This window comes from Thunnus albacares, chromosome 9, assembly GCF_914725855.1.
Source record: "Thunnus albacares chromosome 9, fThuAlb1.1, whole genome shotgun sequence".
Classification (NCBI taxonomy): domain Eukaryota; kingdom Metazoa; phylum Chordata; class Actinopteri; order Scombriformes; family Scombridae; genus Thunnus; species Thunnus albacares.
In genome coordinates, this window is record NC_058114.1 from 22,039,964 (window position 1) to 22,060,373 (window position 20,410).

At 39.2% G+C, this 20,410-nt stretch overlaps 4 protein-coding genes across 6 annotated transcripts in view; 1 reads left to right on the forward strand and 3 right to left on the reverse strand.

Annotated features, from left to right (window-relative positions):
• LOC122988865 (zinc finger protein GLIS1) overlaps positions 1–5,537 on the forward strand; it is a 76,573-nt gene extending 71,036 nt beyond the window's left edge. For both annotated transcript variants that reach the window (XM_044361506.1, XM_044361507.1), the window contains exons 9-11: positions 2,952–3,085; positions 3,914–4,069; positions 4,189–5,537. In XM_044361506.1, the coding sequence (XP_044217441.1) occupies positions 2,952–3,085; positions 3,914–4,069; positions 4,189–4,325 (427 nt within the window). In that variant the 3' untranslated portion in view covers positions 4,326–5,537. The remainder of the gene's footprint in view (positions 1–2,951; positions 3,086–3,913; positions 4,070–4,188) is intronic.
• Positions 5,538–5,599: 62 nt separating this feature from the next.
• Positions 5,600–9,616, reverse strand: elovl8b (ELOVL fatty acid elongase 8b). Its single transcript, XM_044362612.1, has 8 exons — positions 9,303–9,616; positions 9,161–9,218; positions 8,470–8,657; positions 8,203–8,283; positions 8,009–8,065; positions 7,793–7,907; positions 6,172–6,299; positions 5,600–6,075 (listed from the first exon to the last, which is right to left on the reverse strand). Exons 2-8 carry the CDS (start codon positions 9,216–9,218, stop codon positions 5,911–5,913), a joined length of 792 nt encoding a protein of 263 aa, XP_044218547.1. The 5' UTR covers positions 9,303–9,616; the 3' UTR covers positions 5,600–5,910.
• A 640-nt stretch (positions 9,617–10,256) lies between these two features.
• Positions 10,257–15,971, reverse strand: mutyh (mutY DNA glycosylase). Of its 2 annotated transcripts, XM_044361522.1 has the most exons (15): positions 15,752–15,971; positions 15,069–15,199; positions 14,410–14,449; positions 14,244–14,317; positions 14,099–14,140; positions 13,938–14,009; positions 13,691–13,804; positions 13,437–13,534; positions 12,632–12,776; positions 12,360–12,447; positions 12,097–12,276; positions 11,768–11,913; positions 11,510–11,659; positions 11,034–11,084; positions 10,257–10,951 (listed from the first exon to the last, which is right to left on the reverse strand). In XM_044361522.1, the coding sequence occupies exons 1-15, from the start codon at positions 15,855–15,857 to the stop codon at positions 10,805–10,807; spliced, it is 1,584 nt and encodes a 527-aa protein (XP_044217457.1). In that variant the 5' UTR covers positions 15,858–15,971; the 3' UTR covers positions 10,257–10,804. The 2 variants fall into 2 exon arrangements, with proteins under 2 accessions (XP_044217457.1, XP_044217458.1); XM_044361523.1 differs by lacking the exon at positions 15,752–15,971 and having other exon boundaries at positions 14,400–14,449; positions 15,069–15,109.
• Positions 15,972–16,402: 431 nt separating this feature from the next.
• armh1 (armadillo like helical domain containing 1) lies at positions 16,403–20,154 on the reverse strand. Its single transcript, XM_044361817.1, has 11 exons — positions 19,763–20,154; positions 19,068–19,136; positions 18,810–18,976; positions 18,486–18,682; positions 18,222–18,306; positions 17,875–17,991; positions 17,541–17,613; positions 17,257–17,386; positions 16,769–16,846; positions 16,589–16,670; positions 16,403–16,491 (listed from the first exon to the last, which is right to left on the reverse strand). The coding sequence occupies exons 1-11, from the start codon at positions 19,966–19,968 to the stop codon at positions 16,463–16,465; spliced, it is 1,233 nt and encodes a 410-aa protein (XP_044217752.1). The 5' UTR covers positions 19,969–20,154; the 3' UTR covers positions 16,403–16,462.
• Positions 20,155–20,410: the final 256 nt, after the last annotated feature.

The window sequence follows — 20,410 nt, forward strand, 5'->3', positions numbered from 1 at the left end:
AGCAAGAACACACTATAAAAATACCCCATTACAAATCCTGCATTCATATTTTTAATTTGGGTAAAAGTAAATGCATTAGCAGGAAAATTTATTGAAAGTATTAAAAGTAAAAGTATTCTTAGGCAGCAGAATGGCCCCTTGCAGTGTTATATCATTGGATTAATATAATGACAGCAAAACAGCATTTTAGTGCTGTAGCTGGTGTAGCTGGAGCTAATTTCTAACATAGTTTTATATGCAATGTAACCAGTGACTATAGCTGTAGGATATTTACTAGAGTTGCAACGAGTGGTTGATTAATCAATTTAATTGGCAGAAAAATAAACCACAACTATTCTAATAATAGTAAAATCATTTACTTATTTAACAATAGTAAAAAGTAGTGTACTTAGGTACAGTATTTGAGTAAATGTACTTTGGTACCACTGGTTATTAGTATGATTAGTATGGTTATTGGTAATCCTAGGTTTAGATAAAACAATAAGTTCATTGGCTGAAGGCCTATAGTCCCCCAAATTCCCCAAGATTCATTCATAAGTTTATGAGACAGGCAAGCAGAAATAAGGACATACAGGAGCAAAAACATGACCTTTCTTATAGAGGCAATAAAGAGATCACCCCACAGCGTATTTTCATAGTTTTACGATGATCTCTATTGATGAAGGCAGAAACACTGGGAGTCTGAAGTTGTATCGTACTACTAACTCAAATGTAAAATAAATTCAGCACTGGCAGGAAAACTTTGTAGCTCCTTGCACTTTCGTTCAAAGTCGTTTACCATCTCCCTTCATCAGCCACTCTGCCAAATGCCCTGTACAAAGCCACTGCCAGCTACTGAGTGCTGGGTGGGACGTCCCTCATGCATGTAGCAGTAGGTCATATAGTAGGCTCCAGCCAGGCCAGCAATGAGCAGTCATCTAAGGGCTCGGCTGCCTCCAGCAACACTCTGTCATCACATTCATATAGCGCTTAGTGCAAACCATATGCTTCAGCAGCACAGCGGCACATAGTAACACAGCAGCAGTTTATGTGTTGGCATTCCTGATATGCAGTCATGAAAGGGTACTAAGTAGCTGTTGAATATTTGGGGAGGTGACAGGCCAGCTCCGTTTTTTAAAGGCAGGTCTGTTGGCTATCAGTCCAGATTTGGACCAGATTGCTGTTTCATTAAGTTAATGTCAAGTGTACAACATTCAATTTTTGATCATTTTGAGTTTCTTGTTAACTTTCACATTTAAGTGTTTGAATAAATACCAGACACGCTGCATTCTGGGTAACTGAGTGTTTTTAAGAAGGTAGAGAATATTCAGTATCTCATTGCGTATTAACCTGGTGCTGCTATAGACTTTACATTACAGGAATAATTTGACATTTTGTGAAATATGCTTATTTGCTTTCTTCCCAAGAGTTAGATAAAAAGATTTACACCACTCTCGTATCTGTCCATTCAACATGACGCTAGAGCAAAGAGACGCTTAGCTTAGCTTAGCTTAGCTTAGCATAAAGACTGGATGCAGGGGAAAAACAGCTAGCTTGGCCCTGTCTGACGTAACAAAATCTGCCCATGGTACTAATAAACACACTTAATTTGTATAACCTGTCGTTTTATACATTTTGTTTTTTGTATTTTTGTATGGAATAAACAAACAAGATATAATGTCTTGATTAGTGAGCAGGATAACTGTTTCCACTGCTTCCAGTCTTTAGCTAAGTTAAGCTAACCATCTGCTGGCTTTAGCTTCATAATGAAAGGACAGATATAAGTGGTATCGATCTTCATCAGCAGATAAGCGAATAAGCATATTTCATAAAATGTCAAATTATTTCTTTACAGTGACAACATACAGTTCAGACTTGTGCCATGCAGTATGCAGTTGTGACTTTTACAAAACGTGACTCAGGTTTTGAGGTGGAATGCCCATTTAAATGTATGAAGTCATTTTCATATTCCCTTGTTGTAAATACTTAACAGCAATGACTATAATAACTAGAAAATGTGACAAATCATCACAATAACGGCATACCTTTCATGTTAAACAATATGATGTTATGCAGACTTTGTCTCACATGCTGCTGAAAGCTTCTGCACAAGCTCACTGAAGCGGAGCATTCATTTCATTCTGCGGGTTTTTCAGGGTCGACCAGCGTAACTGTGACGCTAAATGTTGGAATCACAATCAGCAGCTATGACCTTAATATTTCACCATTTGCTTTGACTTGTTTGATCTCCAGATTGCAGTTTTCCCAGTGCACAGTGTGACTCTTAGACGCTGAGACTGAACAAAACTAGGGAGTATGCTCCATTTAAATATCGGACTGGGCTGGCACAGAGAGAGAAAGTTGGAGATTATGTTCCTAAATGTGATTTGCAACTGCTGTATCAAATGACAAAACCTTTATTTAAATGATCAATATACACAACAATATGCTGACGTGGAAACCTCAGTTGTCTTCCAGGCTGTTAGAGTCCACAAAGTCACAAATATGTCATCTTAATATTTCTTCTCTCAAAAGTCATGAATGTAAACACTATTGTGCTTTTTTTCTCTCCAGGCCACAAAGCATGGGGTGACTGCAGTGGTGGGTGGTGTGTGTATGTGTGTGTGTGTGTGTGTGTGTGTGTGTGTGTGTATGTTTCACTTGAATGCACACTCTGCTGTTTGTTGACTTAAGATCATAATATGTGGTAGGAGGACGATTACGTGTGGGGAGCCCAAGTTTCCACACGCCTGGACTGTTTCTTCTTCTGTGTGTTTAGGATCACTAACTGTTCCGCTGGGTTTGACGGATCATGTGGTTAGCGAGCCGGCATGTAGCCCCGGCTTTGATTGGGATGTCATAATGCATGAAGCATTTTATTGAGAAATTATCGAGATTATTTTAAAAGGAATGAATGATGCATTAAGAGCTTTGAATGCACATTTCATCCCTCCTCTCTGTGTCTCCTTCAGGGTGTCGGGTCCCCTCCTGTCTCCCGGGATGAAACAGGGAACAGGGACGCCTCCTCCTCCACTGGAGAAACAGCATGTCCACCCACACCACAAGCCCTACTCTCACTACCACCACCATCAGCCTGCCAACGACGGTAAGACTGACCCAAAGACATCTGGCTGAATGTAGCACAACTAACTTTTCAGTAACTTTGGCTTTCATTTGAAAATTTTCATTGGCGTGTCAATTGAATATCCTGATTTTTTTTCCTGTGGCAGGTGATTCAGTAACATTTACTCTAATATAACTTCCTGTGATAGAATTTACTTGAAAAGACTTGCATGCACAATTCGGAACACCCCTATATTGTTCTTCAAACCTTTACTGTACCACCAAACCCACATGAAAGGACTCAAAGAGAGGAAGTTGTCTCTTAGAGCAGCAATACTGCCCTGTGGCTCTGTCAGAGCATTTTTAGGACACAGAGAGATTAGAGTCGTAGAGACAGAGTGGGGAAAACCACATGCCGGAAGCCTTTCCCCTGTGCTGAATTAGCCAACAAAATGCTGGCTCATGTATTCAGCTGTCTCTCAGCGCCCAAACACGGCAGGCTCAGCTGTCACTCCCGAGCCTTTTCCTAATGCCTTAAACACTGTTTTCCCTGTAAAGACTACACATGGACGTCTCTGTAACCATGCTGTGGTCAGGGAGTTGCGTAAAACTGCTCCAGGAAAGGCTGCTTTCCCATTATCGTGACTCCTGCGGTCGATTCTGAGTACAAACTGAGACGAGTTAGCGCGAGCACAAATATAGCATTGTCATAATTTGAGATCCAACATTAAGTTTCATCTGGATGGAGCGGACGCTTACTGACCTTGGAAACAATCACCCATAGAGATTGGTGGCAGTTGATCAAGTCTGGCTTCTATTTTTCTCCCCTCTCTCTCCTCCCCGCTCCTCTACATCCTCCCTCGTTTCCTAGAATACCAAGGCAGCTTTCAGAGCTGCTTCCATTTCGGAGACTCCTACAGGATGGAGCAGACGGTTGGTGGTGTCCACGTCCCAGGAGACTCTCATGCCTACGCTTCCCATCAGCACAATGGCTTCCACATGTCTACTAGCAACACTAGCTCTGCAGGTGAGGCCGTGCATCCCATAACGCTTCTACCTAGGGCCTATATGCCAGAATCATGAAGGCCAACTGAAGAATTTCAACAAAATATTTGAACATACTGCACTGGTTCATGTCTATTCCAGGCTTCAGCTTGACCCAGGAGCTGCAAGGCGGAGCAGGGTGCCAGTTCTCTTCGAGCCCAGAGGAGAGCATTTTCTTCCAGGTGGGCAGCTTTGAACGCAGCCTGAGCCACATCTCCTCCGTCTACACAGAGACATAAGAGCAACACTGGAGCAGGGCACGCTTCACCACACCTACTCTAACTCCTCTGCAGTCCAACTCCTTCCAAATGCATCTGCACACACCTGGATCACCTCTTCTCTTGTTCCTGCTTTCCTGTTTCTCTCCATACAAGATATGGGTCACATACTGAATCAAAATCATTTTATAGTTCAGTCTAATCAACTTAGGTGCCAGGTGGATGAGAGCCATAAAGGTGAAAGAGACATAAACAAGTTTTGGAAGTCAGTTTAACATACAGTAATGTGATTGACTACTTAATTACCTGACACTATCTGAATGGTCAAGATGCTAATTACACCCGTCTAATACTCCAAGTAGGTAAGAACAGTGGATCCCAACCCCTTAATACAAAGAAGGTATCTCATTGCGACGACTCATCAGTTTTTTTCCCTTGTATTATGTGAATTTTAAATAGGTAAATTTATCAAGTAACTCACACAAAAAAAAGGTCAGAGATCAGAGGAAAGTCTTACAAAATAAACAAAATTGGATGCAGAAAAAATTCCTGCTGCTTTCCTATTCTGTTAATAATTATCTTCAGATTTGTTGTGCAAACCTGTCACTTTTAACAAAGGAACATCATTTAAAGAAATTATAATGAATGAATTTTTTTTTTTTTTTTTGTTGATTGTTTGTTTTTTTTGGTCCAGCCTTAGTTTTACTGACAGGGGGAGCTGAAGAATAATGATCTTTTAAAACATCTACAGGCTTTCCTTCTCAGATTCAGAATCTCTTTTATTGGCCAATTACGAATCACATACAATGAATCTGACTTTATTACATTGGTGCTAAAACTTGCACACTTGCAGTACAATCAGACCAAGTTTACACATGTAGTTTTTCAGCTTTAATATATAAACTTCAAAGGCTACAAAACTTCTGAATGGACTTCAGATGAAATGTCCTTTCCATCCTCATGTTTTTTCTCTCTAATCTACATCTTTCAATCTATTTTAGACTGAAGTGTAGAGAAGAATATATCATTTTGCTGTGTTGTTTTAGCAGTGGAAAAAAATGTGTTTGCATTTCTGTATTTTGTTGTTATGTGTTTTTTTTTTTTTTTTGCTTTTGGATTTATTTCTGGAGGAGGGTTTGGGCTCATCAATTCTGCAATAATGCAGAGAAACCAACCTACTTTATTATTATTATTATTATAATATTATTATTATATGTATAAAATGTACAGTTTGTTTACAACAATCATTTGAATGTTTGTCATTTCTCATTTCAAGAAATAAATAATTGAATGACTGTGTGTTTGACCCTCTTTATAAAAACACAAAAAACACAGGAATTACACATTATTATGTCTGTAAAATATTTATATCATGAATTCAAATTTGATCGTAGAGCTTTACTGACAGGTGACGAGTTAAGAGCACCATGAGAAAAATCTGCAGACTGTGGGCATGTTGTGCCCTCTAATGACCCAGGTGAGTACTGCAGACACAGGAAACAAAATCCCTCCAGCTGACACAACACTCCGGTCACATCATCATGTCAGCGCCTCTCATAGAGCCTTGGTGTGTGTTTGATTGTCCGTAATACTTCGCCACCACATCTTATTTCTGCTTCTTCTTGTTGAGGTAGCTCTGATAATAGAAGTTACTGAAGAGGATGATGAGAGTGATGCAGTAACCAAACACCAACATGTTCATGTAGTTGGGGAAGTTGCACTCTGTGAACAGGTTGTAGCCCGTGTGCAGAAGAAACATCATGAACTGAATCTGGAAAGGTAGCAAAGAAAAGTACACATTGGTGTATGGTACTTGACAAACACATAGTGTGTACAACTCCTCTCATACAGAGCAGGAGGCACTCACCAGCTGCAGAGAGGTGAGGTATCGCTTCCACCACAGGTACTTCTGCATGTGAGGGCCGAACGCAGCCAAGCAGTAGTAAGAATACATCACAATGTGGACGAAGGTGTTGAGCAGGCCGATGAAGAATGCTGCATGATGTGGTACAAACCCAGGGATGTTAAAATAGTCAGGGTGGCAATAAAAAATGACTTGTTTTGGGTATTAAGATTTATTTCAGCTATTAAATTGTAGAGAAAAGTTTAACTACTGATAGTGAATACATTATCAGAACTGATACAAATTTCAACCTTGAATAGCATTTTAAAGATTAATCTCTGATCTTACTATTTGGCTTTTCAGATCATTGAAATAAAATAAGCTTTTATGAGCTTCTGAGATATTAGAGAACTGACTTCTTGTTCTTGGAATGAAATGTGTCCTGTTTAGTTTTGGCATATTTCGTCTACTTTTTTTGTTTTGTTGCATCAGTTAGTCTCTTTTTGTTTTTTTCTGTTTTATTTCAATTAGCAGGTGTTCTGTTGGGTTATTTTTCTATACTATTTTTTGGCACACAATTAAATGTCATCATACTATAAGTGCACATGCAACCTTGATGGAAATCTACCTCACTTTGTCCTTAGCTCCTGTGGGAAAAACTGGATGCCTGTCATTGTTGCTATAAAAATAGTTAAATTTAAAGATGAATAAATACCAGCATAAATCATAGACTCTCTGCAGCGTCCTTTAAAAATCCTTATTCTACAAACTCAAGTTCAGTGTCCAGCTGGAGGGTGTTTTCACAGGAGTGGACAAATCTCATAATTTAAGGATAAGGCTGGCATTATTTTGGAATTTCCTTGTTGTTAACAAACACTTTAAAAAGACCAAAACCAACTGCGTGTCAGTCTGTCTCTCAATGGTTTCAAACTTTCCTACCCTGTCTACTGCTCTCAGCACCAAGCCCATTTGACTCTTCTGAAGCTATAAATCTTTAAAAATGGGTCATGGATATACAAGAGGGGACCAAAAAAAATTCCCAGAATTGTAAAAAAAAAAAAAAACCATCACTATAAATCTTTCAGTACCTTTCTAATCCTCTTCTCCCCTTGTGATACACTTGTCCCAGTGCTTCTCCCATTCCTGGAAACATTTCCTGTCGTCATTTTTTGTCACTGTGTCTTGTGTTTCTTCCCAATTTTAGTTTCACCAAGCTGTAGGCATACGCTACCTAGTGGCAAATCCTACACCCTACTCCTGTCTTATCGAGTCCCCCCTCGTATATTTCCATTTTTTAAAAAGAATGAAGTAACTTCCTGAAACAAATGGGCACTGTAGCATTTAACAAAATTTACTCCAAGAGGAGGAAACAGTGCATTTGTTGGGGACTATTTGCAGCTGCAGATTAATACACACACGGTGCTCTAGCTTAGTGAGTATTTAGCAGGATGGTGTATGTAGGAGTGATTGAAAATAAACTACAACGCCCACGTTCATTGTAATGAAGGAATGTGTCACCCAGTACACTGTTTCTGGACAACAATGGAGCTTCGTGGTTCAGAGGAATAAGTTTTATCTGACTATATCCATCGGCAATCACTATAATTATAGCACATATGGTAAATTATTTCAGTTGTTGACTTACACTGTCCTCCTGCCACATACTTGACTCCTAACCACCAGTTGAAGATCATGGTGCCGTGGTGGTAGACATGAAGGAAAGTCAACTGGCTGTTCTTCTTCCTCAGGATGAAGAAGAGCTGCTCATGGAGAAAGAAGCAGTGGAGACTGTTTAAGTTTCAATTGTGCATTCTTTCACCTCTGACCTTCACTGATGCTAATAATGTTTAAACATGTGTACCGTGTCACTGAGCTCTATGACCTTGGAGAAGAAAAACCACCAGCAGGCATTGGCCATCTAGAGGGAGGGAACAATGGTGAAATGTAAAAAAAAAATGCAAATTGTACTATGTTCAAAACACAGCTTGTAACAAACCAAATTTCTGCATAGACACAACAAAGTGACTAAATATATCAAGTGAGAAACTTGCTTACCCTCATTGCCAGTGGGCTGGTGCTGTAGTCTACAGGCTGACAGAGGTAGCTATAGTTTGAGATCCAGGAAGTCACCAGGAACTGATAAATATATAAAAAAATAATGAATCAAATGATACATCCTCTTCTTTAACTCTAACATCATGAAATAGGAATTCCTCAAAATAAACAGCAGAGAGAAGAGATAACAGGACAAGAGCTGGAAAACTGAGTATTTTCATCAGTACTGCTCTCAAAAGCAGCACACACACACACACACACACACACCTCATGGAACATATAAGCAGACAGGCCGACCATGGCGAAGTTGTAAACAATGAGGACAACTTTGAGGTCAACAGGTTCCCTGTGTTTCATCAGACGAGGGCCGACCCAGACCGCACAGAGGTAAACGAGGAAGATGAGTGCCACCGGGACGGGGGAGTAGACCAGCAGCCACGGGTCAGTCCTCTTGTCTGGAATATAAAGGAGCTCCAAGTTAGATTTAGACTTAGATGGCCTGTTATGCATCTAGTTTTGAGAATGTAAACAAAATCCTGTGTCAGAAAGCATAGATCTTTCATAAACATGCAATAAAGGACAACAAAGACAGTATTTTTAGGGGCCCTCCCTCAGTCTGGGTCCCCTGCTCCTCCCAATCCCATATGTCCACTAAAGATGACTGTAACAAGATAGAATAATCTCAAAAGTGGCGTGGTGGCAAACCGTGTGACATATGCTGTCAGGCTGAGTCACAAAGCAGTCATTGTGAAGTGGAGCAGGGGAGCACATCTGCAGCTCACCACTCCCACACACTGAACACACACAGGCTTGTTTTACCAGACCTGGAGGGGGTTTTTTCTACAACTACAACAGACACGAGTTTGCTGCAAAGCTAAAATAAAACGACTTTAACAACAATATGTGCTGATGATAAAGTTAACTGAATATGGAAGAGAGAAAGAAAGACTCATCATACCTCCATTGTCCACTATCCTCTGGTGCAGAGACAGGGCGCTCTCCCATGCAGAAGCCATCTGGAGTCATAAATGTTAATGACTGAACATTTGCAGAAAATCAATTCAAACATGTATCATATAAATGTATTCACTAAAGCTCACCTTGCAAAATTTCAATGTCAGTGACGGAGCTGGAGAACCTTTGGATAACACGTCAAACTGTAGCAAATAATTATTAGCAACAAAAGTTCAACTTTGAACACACCCTGCAGCCAAATCCAGGTCCTCTCTCTCCCTGCGAGAAATGAATGATGAGAAAGTGAAACACAGCTGTGAGTAGCCGGAGGATCAACTAAATCTCCATCAACATGGAGCACAGAGGAACAATGAGGAGTAGTCTTCCAGCAGAGTAACTTTGAATTGAAGTGAAGAAAATAAGATTTGGATCACTTCCTGTTTGTCTCGCTTCAGTTGATTACTGACTCAGTACAGTAGAGGGCGCTGTTTCCTCCGGATTTTTATTTGTTGCTTCAGTTTTGTGTAATTGCATATGTATAATTTGCAATGGGTGTATTTTTAATTTATAGTTTATATAATCTTGTCCCTCTGGGGACAAGTGACCCAATCAAATAAAGCTGTTGATAGATATCAAAAACAACTATTTATTTACCAAGAATTTAAAAATTCTTGAAAAACCTTCAGTCTGCTGTTGCAAACGAGTTTAAACTACTGTTACAAGTATACGACAATTGTGTATAGCAATATAGGTTTATATATATAATATTTATAATATTTATTTAAGGTAATCCTCTGGACTAAGACTTGTATCCATGTGCAGTCAAACTGTTTCTGTACAGTACCATGTTTCCCTCTAAATGTAGACATACACCTAAGACAATATATCACCTGATGTGCTCAGTAACAGCAGATTATCACGATGTGTCCTCCCAAGCATGAAATAAAAAGTTGTGTAAAATGAGCCTCGGTCAATTTCTGATTTAGACTCCAATATATTCTCCTCTGAAATATAATGGCATAGCAGTGTGTCACAAAAAACCTAAAATAATTTGGCATATTGTAATAACAGGGAAAGAATGTAATACTAACATAAAAGTATATACAGTATATGTTTATAAAAATATAGATAATATATCTCAGAACACATGCCACCAGCAAGTATGAAAACCAGCATGTTTTCTGTCTGGACCTGCAATGAACTCCGGTTATTTTCCCTCCATACCTCTTCATTTTTATTGAGCCTTTAAAACATATAGTAAGCTGACATGAAATGACTTAAAATCTACAATACATTTCAGAATGTTGTATATAAAAGCAAAATGTTACCATCATTATATAGTAATAAAAAGATTATCTACAATGAGGTCATTAAAAATGTAGTACAAAGCTGATGCACAGGTCCCTACAGAAATATCATAGGAGCAAAATACTGATTGTTTCTTATTTTTCAACACTGTATCACACTCTGTATTCTGTGTCACTGTCTGTGTTCACTGTTAAAACTGTCCATTTTAAAATTATTGGATGGACTTTTGTATTAATTTCCCAGTGATGGGATCATGACACCACAATATTTAAATGTGACAACACAGGGATGATGCTTTGTCAAAAAGGCACATATGCAAAGAAATGCACAATGTCAGACTCTAACAAGATTCTTCTTTCACTGTCTTGAAGAAGGAGTTGAGGGAGAGCTGCCTGCTGCCGCCGTTCGCTACACTCAGTTTGGGCTTTTTTGAGGTCTGTGTCCTCTTCTCATTCTTTAGGCCGGTGTGCTTTTGCCTTTTTCCATCCTAAGTGAGACAAGCAGAAAAAAATGTCACAGGTCAAATCTGTTATTTGTACAGGATTATATAAATATATAGAAACACTTACCTTAGAAGTCTGTTCCTTTTGGCTGTCCAGAGAATCGCAGAGCTTCACAATCTGCAGGAGAGTTGATATTCTTAGATTGTTCACACGGACATGAACAAAGTGTAGCCACTTGTTCAGTCCTGCTTTCACATCGTTCTGAGACAAACTTTAATAACCAGCTGCAATTGCACTCCACATTCTCTGAAACCCAATTTAATAATCATAATAACCAGCAGATTTTTTCTTTTTTTTATATTTATGTGTATTTATATACTGTATATATGCTTACACTTCCTGTTCTTTACAAGATATTTCACTTTACTTTCTATTTTAATTCATCTCTTCTTGGTGTTTCTACACCAGAAGTGTCTCTACAGTCTGCTGTTGCAAAACCATGTTTTTAGTGAGTGATAATTAAGTGCACTCTGCAGGTACTGCTAACCTCAGTTACACAGCAGGGCTTTGCACACACACACTGTGTAAACAAAATTACAAACCTTTTTCACTCCTGTGGACACAGCAGCTTCCTGCAGAGCAGATCTAGTGAGCCACTGCGCATTTTCAGTCTGTGTCTGTGTGTCGCAGTCTTTCAAACACACACTGTGAACCACATATGTCTGGTGGATGTGGGAAAAGATATGCACCACCTGCAAACAGAAGATCAGGATCTGTCAGAAGGTTTTCACACAGCTCTAGAAAGAGTTTATTTGCATATAAAAGGTGTGCATGATAGATAGGTGGTAGATCAAGGTTACCTCTCCAACATACTGGATAAGGCTTTCAGTCAAATGGGTTCCCAGTATCCTTCTGATCTCAGCACAGAGCGCCTTCTTTTGTTTCATCTCCGAGTTCTCACCCTCCAGCAGAAGACTCGGAAACTCCCACAAGCCCGCCAGCAAACCTGTCAATACAAAAAATTGTATGTCATTGTTTCTTTCTTTAAATATCTGTGCTGCTAAAAGATTAAAATTCCTGCCAAAATCTAATTTTGGCAGGAATTAGCTGAGACTTGATGTCCCTGTCGTCAGCAACCACAAAGTGATTCCACACCAATGTCCAATGCCCCAACGCTGTGGGCACTGACCTTTGTTTGGTCTCTGTGTGAGCAGGTACTCGTCCTCTCCCGACTCTCCAGGTCTGATCACCACACAGGTCAGAGTTCGCTCAACTCGGGGCGGCTTCTTCGCTGGCTTTCTGGGGAAGTTCTGAACCCCCAACTCATCATCCCAGGGCTCAGAGGGACACAGCGGACATGATCTGTTCACTGAGGGAGAGGAGAGAGAAAAGTGCTTTAATAACACAACTAAATGAACGTCTGACAGGGTGCAGAGGAGGACGGACACTCACTACAGTCTTCTATATCAGGCAGGGCTGAAGTCTTCCTGTCGAGCTTTCCCAAGAGCTTCATGGAGTTTTTCTCTTGTTTGACATGAACCTGCACACACACAGACACACACACACACACACACTGTATAAACACATTAAATGTACAGCATGGCGATGTGATCCAAGACATTAATGATCCATGTTAGCTCTGGCTTCTTCTGTGTTCACAATACAAGTTGCCAGCCACCAACCATAACCATTATTTACTCGCACTGGTTAACACTAGTTTCCACCTTGCGATAAGAGTGGCAGTGAGACTGTACGGGACACTGCTTGCACAGTGGTCCTTTAGGGGTGCAGACTCGCGCTCCGAGCTCCATCATGGCCTGGTTGAAGTCCCCTGGTCTCTCAGGATCCACCAGCGTATTAGCCAGACCCCTGAAATAGACCAAGTGAATGTTTATAAAAGCCACAATTCAGCCTGACCAGCATACAGTGCTTAGAGGAGGTAGTTTTTCTGTTTGTCCCAATTGTTTAGTATTATTGTTTCAAATCAATGTTCATCACCTTTTGCTTTTTCTCATAGCTGTATGGACATCCTTTTTTGGGACACTTGTAGTGACTATACTGGAGATGTAATTTCTCATCCAATAAACAGACCTTTGCCAAAAAAAAATAGCTGCAATGTATCACTGCAGACTGAAAGTATCTCAAGAACATTTATGAAATAGTATTAAATGAAACTTTAATACAATTTACAAATAGTGAAATTGGTATTAAAATTTTTTAAGTGCTTTGATTACATAAAAAACTTATTTTAGAAAGAGTATTTGGACTTGGATTGGAATAATTCAAACAAGAGCTAGAAAAGAAAAGTGAGAGTGAACTGCAGCAATCAAGGAAAAATTCAACAATTAGAGAGTGTCATTAAATTTTCTTGACTAAAAGTCCACTTTTCTGATTGTTTTGGGCAGATATGAATGACTGCTTGTTGGGTTTTCCTTGCCACAGTAACACTCACTGATATTAAAGTAGACACTGGTAGTCAAAGTCAAAATTCAGGTGCCTTGACGATATTAGTTCAGAGTTTAATCTCACCAAAGCGCCTCTGTTACTGCAGGACTCGTGCTGTCGGCTCCGATGGCTCTCAGGCGACACAGCACCCGAATCACATTGCCATCTACTGCTCCAGTAACCTAGGCAACAGGGATCATTTCAGTCATCAGTCAAAAACAAGGCAGCATAGCTATAGAATAAGGTAGTGAGAGTTAGCTCTGGCTCATCAAAGGAAACACGTAAAGCTCTGGTGCAGATGTGCATGTCTACAGGTGTGTGTGTGTGTGATGACTGACATGGCCAAGTGCAATAGAGCCTATAGCTGAAGCAGTGTAGCGTCCCACTCCAGGAAGCTGTTTCAGCAGGCTGTCAACTGTGCAAGGCAACTGTCCCTTAAGCTCTGACACCACCTGAAACAGAACAGGAACAACGCATTTAACACTGAGCACCCCTCTGTCTGAAACAAAACATACAAGTGAACATTCATGCATTTGATATGACATTTGATGCAGTCAAACCAGAGTTACAAAGTATGACACAGACCTTTTGAGCGCCTTCGTGCAGTCTTTTTCCTCGTGAATAGTAGCCGAGGCCCGCCCACATCTGATTCACCTCCTACTCATAAATGAAATCAATAAATTGAATTTGAAATCGATACCATCTCAAAATCAACATCGTCTCACTGCTTTTAGTTACTTCTTTACCTCTAACGTTGCAGCTGCAAGATCCTGCACTGTGGGCCACCGCTGGAACACAATAGAGAGAGAAAGTGAAAGAGTGCATTAAATTACTGTTAATAGATTTAACATACAAGTATTTCAAAGTAGCAAATACCTCAAAGTTGCCTACCTTCATCCATTTGTTGTAGTAGTCTATTACTGTGGCAACCTGGGTCTGCTGCAGCATGATTTCTGAAACCCACACTAAAAAAAAAAAAAAAAACACAAGAAACTTGTCACATAAAAGGACATCAGCTGCAATTATATGAAAATATGTGAAGCATACATTTTCTTGCCTGCATATGTCCTGATGTTGAGGTCTGGCTCTGTCATGGCCTGTCAGACAAATACAGGAAGCCAGTGAGTCATACTGAATTACTGCTGTATGTAGTAATTTTAAGTATTTTCTTCAACATTGCTTAATGTGAATAATTAATTACAGTCTAGGAAATATAATCTTATATGAGGTTTATTTGCAATATCATTGCATTTTAGACTGCCATCTTAATATAAATGATGGTATTCAGTAGGTAATGTATAACATCATACATTGAAGTGATAAAAATAATTTGTGCTATAACCAAATAACCAAATGAGAATGGACTATTTGAATAAAAGCAGTGTTTTTTTCTGTACAATGACTTTTAAAAGACATCATATTGGTGTCATTTTAGTGGTTTTTTGTCAATTTAAAATGTGAGACTAAAACACTGATTAAACAACCGACACAACTCTAATCATAAATCAGAATCATGAAAACATCTTTGTTAAAATATAAAAAGAGAGTTTCTATTTGTTCACAGCGTTCAGAGTATGTTACAGTAATCATGTCTCTGAGCTTAACTCACTATAAAATACTGTACTTATACTTGTGTATATTTAGTGAATAAAGGTATTGTGTATAAAAAAGGTAAATCTTCTTGTCACAACCAGTAAAAGAAGCTGTTCTCTTTACCAGAGTCCTCCATGGCAGCTCTCTCTTCTCCTTGTCATACCAGTTCAGGAGCTGAGACCTCAGCAGGACCACATCAGCAGGATCAGGGAAAGTGTGGTACGTGGAGGGTGAAGCAGCATCCACGGTTTCCTCTGAGGAACCATAAAAACTTTATTCTCATTCAATCAAAACAAACCATTTAAAAAGGCAAATTTAACTTTATGACTTTGATGTGAACTTTTACTTATTGTGTTGTGAAGGAGGAAACAGTGATATTAGATCAATAACATATTATAAAGATTACAAAAAGCTTTACTGCTTAGTAGCCACATTTTCAAGTAATAGCTTTACATTATTGTTTATTATTGTATAGTATGGCTTTATTAGAAAAAAAGTTCATTGTTTAATCCCCCCACTCAAAAATGTGTTTTTCTTCTTGTTCCTACAGTTGAATGTTTGATCATGCAGAATGATGTATGTGCAGAGTTTGACACCAAAAGATTGTTTTCACGTTCATCTGCTGAAAGTGGAAAGTTTACCTGAGCTCATCAATAATCTGACTTTAAACCGTGGATTTATCGCGTGGCTGTTATTTCATTATAACGAGCAGGTTGTTTATTTTGTGTCTCTCCCTCTAAGTGATATGTGAAGCAGCAAACTGAGTCTTAAATACTACGTTAAGTAACACTAATGTGGTACATTACCTTCTTTCACGGTTATCTTTGACTTCTTCCGCTTTGCTTTTGCAGTTTCTACCATTTCCAGACCGACTCTCTTTCCTTTCTGCATCGCTGAACGTAAACTGCTCATAGTCAAAAACCATATATAGCAACTTTTTAAGGCAATTTACCTCCGCGCTGCAGGACCAGTCTCTTTTACCTTATGGATTCATTTTGGCTCCCGCCACGTTCAGCACGCCCAGTCGCTGCTCGTCCAATTAACTGCGAGGAAGCAGAGAGCTACGTGTTACGTCATCTCCGGCGGGAGGGGCGATATAATAATGTGCAGATGTTATGTAAAGTCTGTGTGCAGTGTGCATATATATGTTCACATTATCCTGGATTAGAGGATATATTTATTTAATCAATCCATATCTTAAATAACCAACATGTAAATTATCATGAAGAAATTCATAAACCTTCAGGATTATTTTTTTAAGAACTGTGCAAAAATTTCAGTAAAATAGTAAAATCTGCTTTTGACATATGAAAATATATTCTCAACAAAATAATATCCATTTAGTGTGATCCTGTATCAACACTGATCATAGATATAACATATTTGAAATCCAAACTCACAAGTTACGAAATTAAACAGGTATGAATTAAATAAGTTATTAATAACAAACACATTTTTTCCACCATTTGTTTTTATTTTAAACATCTGCATCATTAAAAAATGATGTATTCTTCCTGTCAGCCTTCAGAGTTGTTACCATCCAAAACTGGGAAACAAAGATTGACAAGAAAAACAATTATACTCGTACACACAGGCAATAAGGACAAAAAGATAAGACATGATAAACTCATCACAATCATTACCTTCAGTTATGTTAACTTTATTCGACAGCAGGATCTCTGCTTGTGTTTCATCTATATTCATGTACAAAGTCTCAGCTTTGTTCTGTAGAGAGAAGGTGATTAAATTTGTTAGTACCGCCTTCTAACAGCTTCCACTCTGACCATTACTATCACAGTATTTAGCAGATTATTAAATCTTACCATGAAGGCTTCAAACAGTGTACTGCCCAATACTCTCCGCACATGTTCCTCGCTAACTGGGAATGACTGGACAAAGTGCTGGGCAGAGATGAAGGCAGACATTAATTGTCAGCATATGCATACAAGCGTGCTTATGTATGTGTCGTGTATGAAGGTTTGCATTAAGTGATACAGCACTACATCGGAAACAGTGACAAAGCCACACCATGTTAACACAACAAGAAATCTACTCTATTTATATCTGTCCACCCACTGCTGAGCTATTTCCTGGATACTGGCACATCGTTCTCTTGCAAGCCTACTGTGGTTTTTTAGAAAAGAGAAGAAGAAGGTGGGTAAGCAGCCCCACAAACTGTAAAGTATTTGTGCCTTGACTTTTGCACATTCACGAAAGAGTCATCAACAGGCTGTGTATAAATTATTACAGGACACAATGGACTGTCCTCGAAAGGCAAGCATATATGTCATATATAAATCCATATGTGTACCTCCAAGGCCAGGCTGGCTTGTATTTGGGCATCAATATGTTCTCTGTTGCCCACAGTGCACAGAAGATGCTGGATCGTTCCAAGAGAGAGAAGCTCATGAGAAACCTCTTTACTTTCCTCGGCCAACAACCTTCAACACAATAAACATCATAAAAATATTACTGTGTGAAGACAGCTACAACTATTACGCTGGGACAATTTAAGTCATTAAAGTTGTTTACTGGCAACATAAATTGCCTAGATAATATGGATTAATATGTGTGTTCACAATTTAGGCACCACACCGTATAGTTTTTGCTGCAGCAGCTTGTTGCACAAACACAGGCAGAGATCCAGTCATCCTGATCCTCTCAGCCTCTGGTGGGATTTTACACGTCAACAAAGCATGTCATGCATTCATTATTCATGTGACAAATTAGGTCTCACTGACAAAATGCTGTCGCATTAGTTGATGTACTTGTGTTAGTGTAAAAATTGCACATCTGTTTCAGAAATTGTGGAAATAGACGCCATTAACTGTCACTAATTGGTCTAAAGAGGTTGCTACATCAGTCTTTGGTAAGAAAATTTACTTGCTACACTTTTAGTAAACAACAGACATCTAGAGCAAAGAGTCACCTTCTGTGATCTGGTGCTGCTGTACTTCTTCCTTACTAGGCCTCAGCAGAGCCACCAGACCACTGAGCAGCACTGGCCTCACATCAAAATGCATCAGAACTGAGATCAGATTAATAGCTGTCAGAGACACAAGGTTAAAGTACAATGTTAAAAGGTGGTCATTTTTCATGAGATAGCAATTTTTCCTCTACAACCACAATGGCAACTGCTTTTATCTATAATTTCAGAGTGAGTTTCACTACAAAATAAAGAAAAAAATGTCCAGCACAAAAAACAACCTCTCAGCGAAAGCAAAAGTTTACCGCCGTTAGGTTTTAAATATCTGCTCTGCCTACAGGTGTGTTTACCTTCATCCTGAACCTCCAGGTGCAGGGAGCTGAGCATATTCAGCAGAGGTGCTACAATGCTGTGATGGGCTGTCTTCATTTTGGACTGTGAGAGAAAATAATGAGAGATTCATTGTTTTTCTTCTCATATGTTAAAGATATTAAATTTAGCCAGACTATCATTACAAATTAAAAAAAAAAGTCTGTTCGTCAGAACATAAGGTTCAATGTGTGAAAGTGTGCGAGAGCCCATGCATGCTCTTCATGTGTAATCTCTGGCTTTACCTGCACAGTGTGTAAGGTGTGCAGGACCAGCTGCTGGGCCTTAGGAGAGCTACAAGTCATGAGAGCAATCAGGCCTTTGTAGACTTGGTTTTGGTATTTGGGGTTTCCATGGGATAAGGACTTCAGCAGGGCCCAGGCTGTCTCTTGGGTGTCCTCTGTGTTTGACTTGGCCAGGCACTCTGCTATGGCTTTCACACCTGCAAGAATGTCAAAAAAATAGAGAGTGCAAAGCTGGTACTATAGACACTTTAAAGTTTAATCTGTTTATTGTACTTGGAAATTGTTTTTAGAAAGCAGCTAATCTGATTCTTTTCAAAAATTTACCATGGCTTTCACAGATAATCTCTTTGTACTTGCGACCAGCATTTGAAACAGTGAGCAGAAGACGGAGAGCTTCAGCCTTGTCTTCCTCTTTGCTCTGAGGGTGGCTCAAGATGTCCAGGAGAGTGAGAACGCCTCCATCCTCTAGGAACTCCATCAAGTACTGATCACTGAGGAATATCAGAAAGGTGGGTCATTGACACTGAATTTCATAATGGGTCTGGGTTTATAGATGATTATACAGTATTTTATCTCACTCACTGGCTTGATGCAGAAAGAAAAATCCCAATTGCTTTCAGTTGGGGTCCCAATAATGTCCCGAACATATATCTAAATATTTTAGTTTAGGAAGGGGTCTCAGTTGATTACATAGTCATCTCAGAGCAGGAAACAGGCCTAGTCACTACAGTAACAAGTATTAATGTAAGATTTGATTTCAGCCACAATATAGTTACACGTATGCAGTAAAAGACATGGAAACAAGTAGAAAAACTGATAACTGGGCTTGCATTCATCCAGCTCTACATCCTCATAAGTCCTTGTCCCATATAGATCCAGGTCCTCCTTTCCACAAACATTTTGTCAAAAGTTCGGACAAATGTACAGTATATAGAATAAACCATCATTTTGGATTAAAAATGTGTAGTTAGACTAATATTGAAAGGAGTTGGATATCTATCAATTGAGGAATATAAAAAATCAGTCGTCATTTTGTGACAGTCAAGCATATGCAGTTGTTCATATGAATATTTTGCTAATAGGCACTGTTATGCAGGCCCCTAAAATACAGCAAAATTGTTTAGACCAGGCCCTGAACATGTGTGGTTCCCAAATTCATATAAATTTGAGTACGTTTGTTTTTTGTCACAACAGTAACCCACACTCATTTAGAAATGAGTCCAGTTCAACAAAGCAATGTGTGTATGAGCTGACGGAGCCCAAGCCATAAAGGATACGTGAGTCTCATCCATGTGGTGAGTCGAGCCAGAAAGAGACTGGAAACCTGTGTAAACTGCAGCTCCAGCTCATAAAACGTCTTCCCGGTGTTTTGAATCAGAAAGGTGTTCAACATGCGGCTGCGGACCGTCCTGTCACCACGGTCCCACTCTCGAAGAAAACTGAGCACTTTGCCGATGTTCGCTTGTTCTTCATGTGTTGACATCGTTTTTGCCTTTAGACATTGGTAAACGAAAGTTTACGTTATGAAGTTTATAAAGAGAACTAGAGCTAGGCAGAGTCCTGGCTGTAACTTCCCTACAAACATAAAACTATTTTATGTTTATCATCAAATAGCTACACTATCATTTCTTCATGAATAGGTTAGATTTGCTCCTCCATGTAGCGTTAGTTTATGGCAACTAGGTAACGGTCGCCTAGCAACGCCCCAACAATCAATTCAATTCAATATGCTTTATTGGTGTGAATGTAACAAAGACAATATTGCCAAAACGTCAAGTAATAATGAGATTAAAAATCTCAAATCTCAATCTAGCTCCAAACATTGAGCAATTTGTTTGCACTGGCAGGGGCCGTAAAAATTATTAGAATATTAGGTAAATTTTTCAATATTAAATTATCATCATTAATAGAATATTTTATTTACA

What these genes read in the sequence shown, in the direction of transcription:
- elovl8b (XM_044362612.1), bottom strand. Translation starts at nt 9,218, where the DNA reads ATGGCTTCTGCATGGGAGAGCGCCCTGTCTCTGCACCAGAGGATAGTG. An exon ending in GTATGTGGCAGGAGGACAGT is followed by an intron (nt 6,300 to 7,792) that starts GTAAGTCAACAA and finishes CACATCATGCAG; the next exon opens with CATTCTTCATCGGCCTGCTC. An exon ending in ACCTCACCTCTCTGCAGCTG is followed by an intron (nt 6,076 to 6,171) that starts GTGAGTGCCTCC and finishes CTACCTTTCCAG; the next exon opens with ATTCAGTTCATGATGTTTCT.
- armh1 (XM_044361817.1), bottom strand. Translation starts at nt 19,968, where the DNA reads ATGTCAACACATGAAGAACAAGCGAACATCGGCAAAGTGCTCAGTTTT. An exon ending in GATTATCTGTGAAAGCCATG is followed by an intron (nt 18,683 to 18,809) that starts GTAAATTTTTGA and finishes ACATTCTTGCAG; the next exon opens with GTGTGAAAGCCATAGCAGAG. An exon ending in TAAAGTTAACATAACTGAAG is followed by an intron (nt 16,492 to 16,588) that starts GTAATGATTGTG and finishes TTTGTTTCCCAG; the next exon opens with TTTTGGATGGTAACAACTCT.
- mutyh (XM_044361522.1), bottom strand. Translation starts at nt 15,857, where the DNA reads ATGAGCAGTTTACGTTCAGCGATGCAGAAAGGAAAGAGAGTCGGTCTG. An exon ending in CAACATCAGGACATATGCAG is followed by an intron (nt 14,318 to 14,409) that starts GCAAGAAAATGT and finishes TTTTTTTTTTAG; the next exon opens with TGTGGGTTTCAGAAATCATG. An exon ending in GCCTGATATAGAAGACTGTA is followed by an intron (nt 12,277 to 12,359) that starts GTGAGTGTCCGT and finishes CCTCTCCCTCAG; the next exon opens with TGAACAGATCATGTCCGCTG.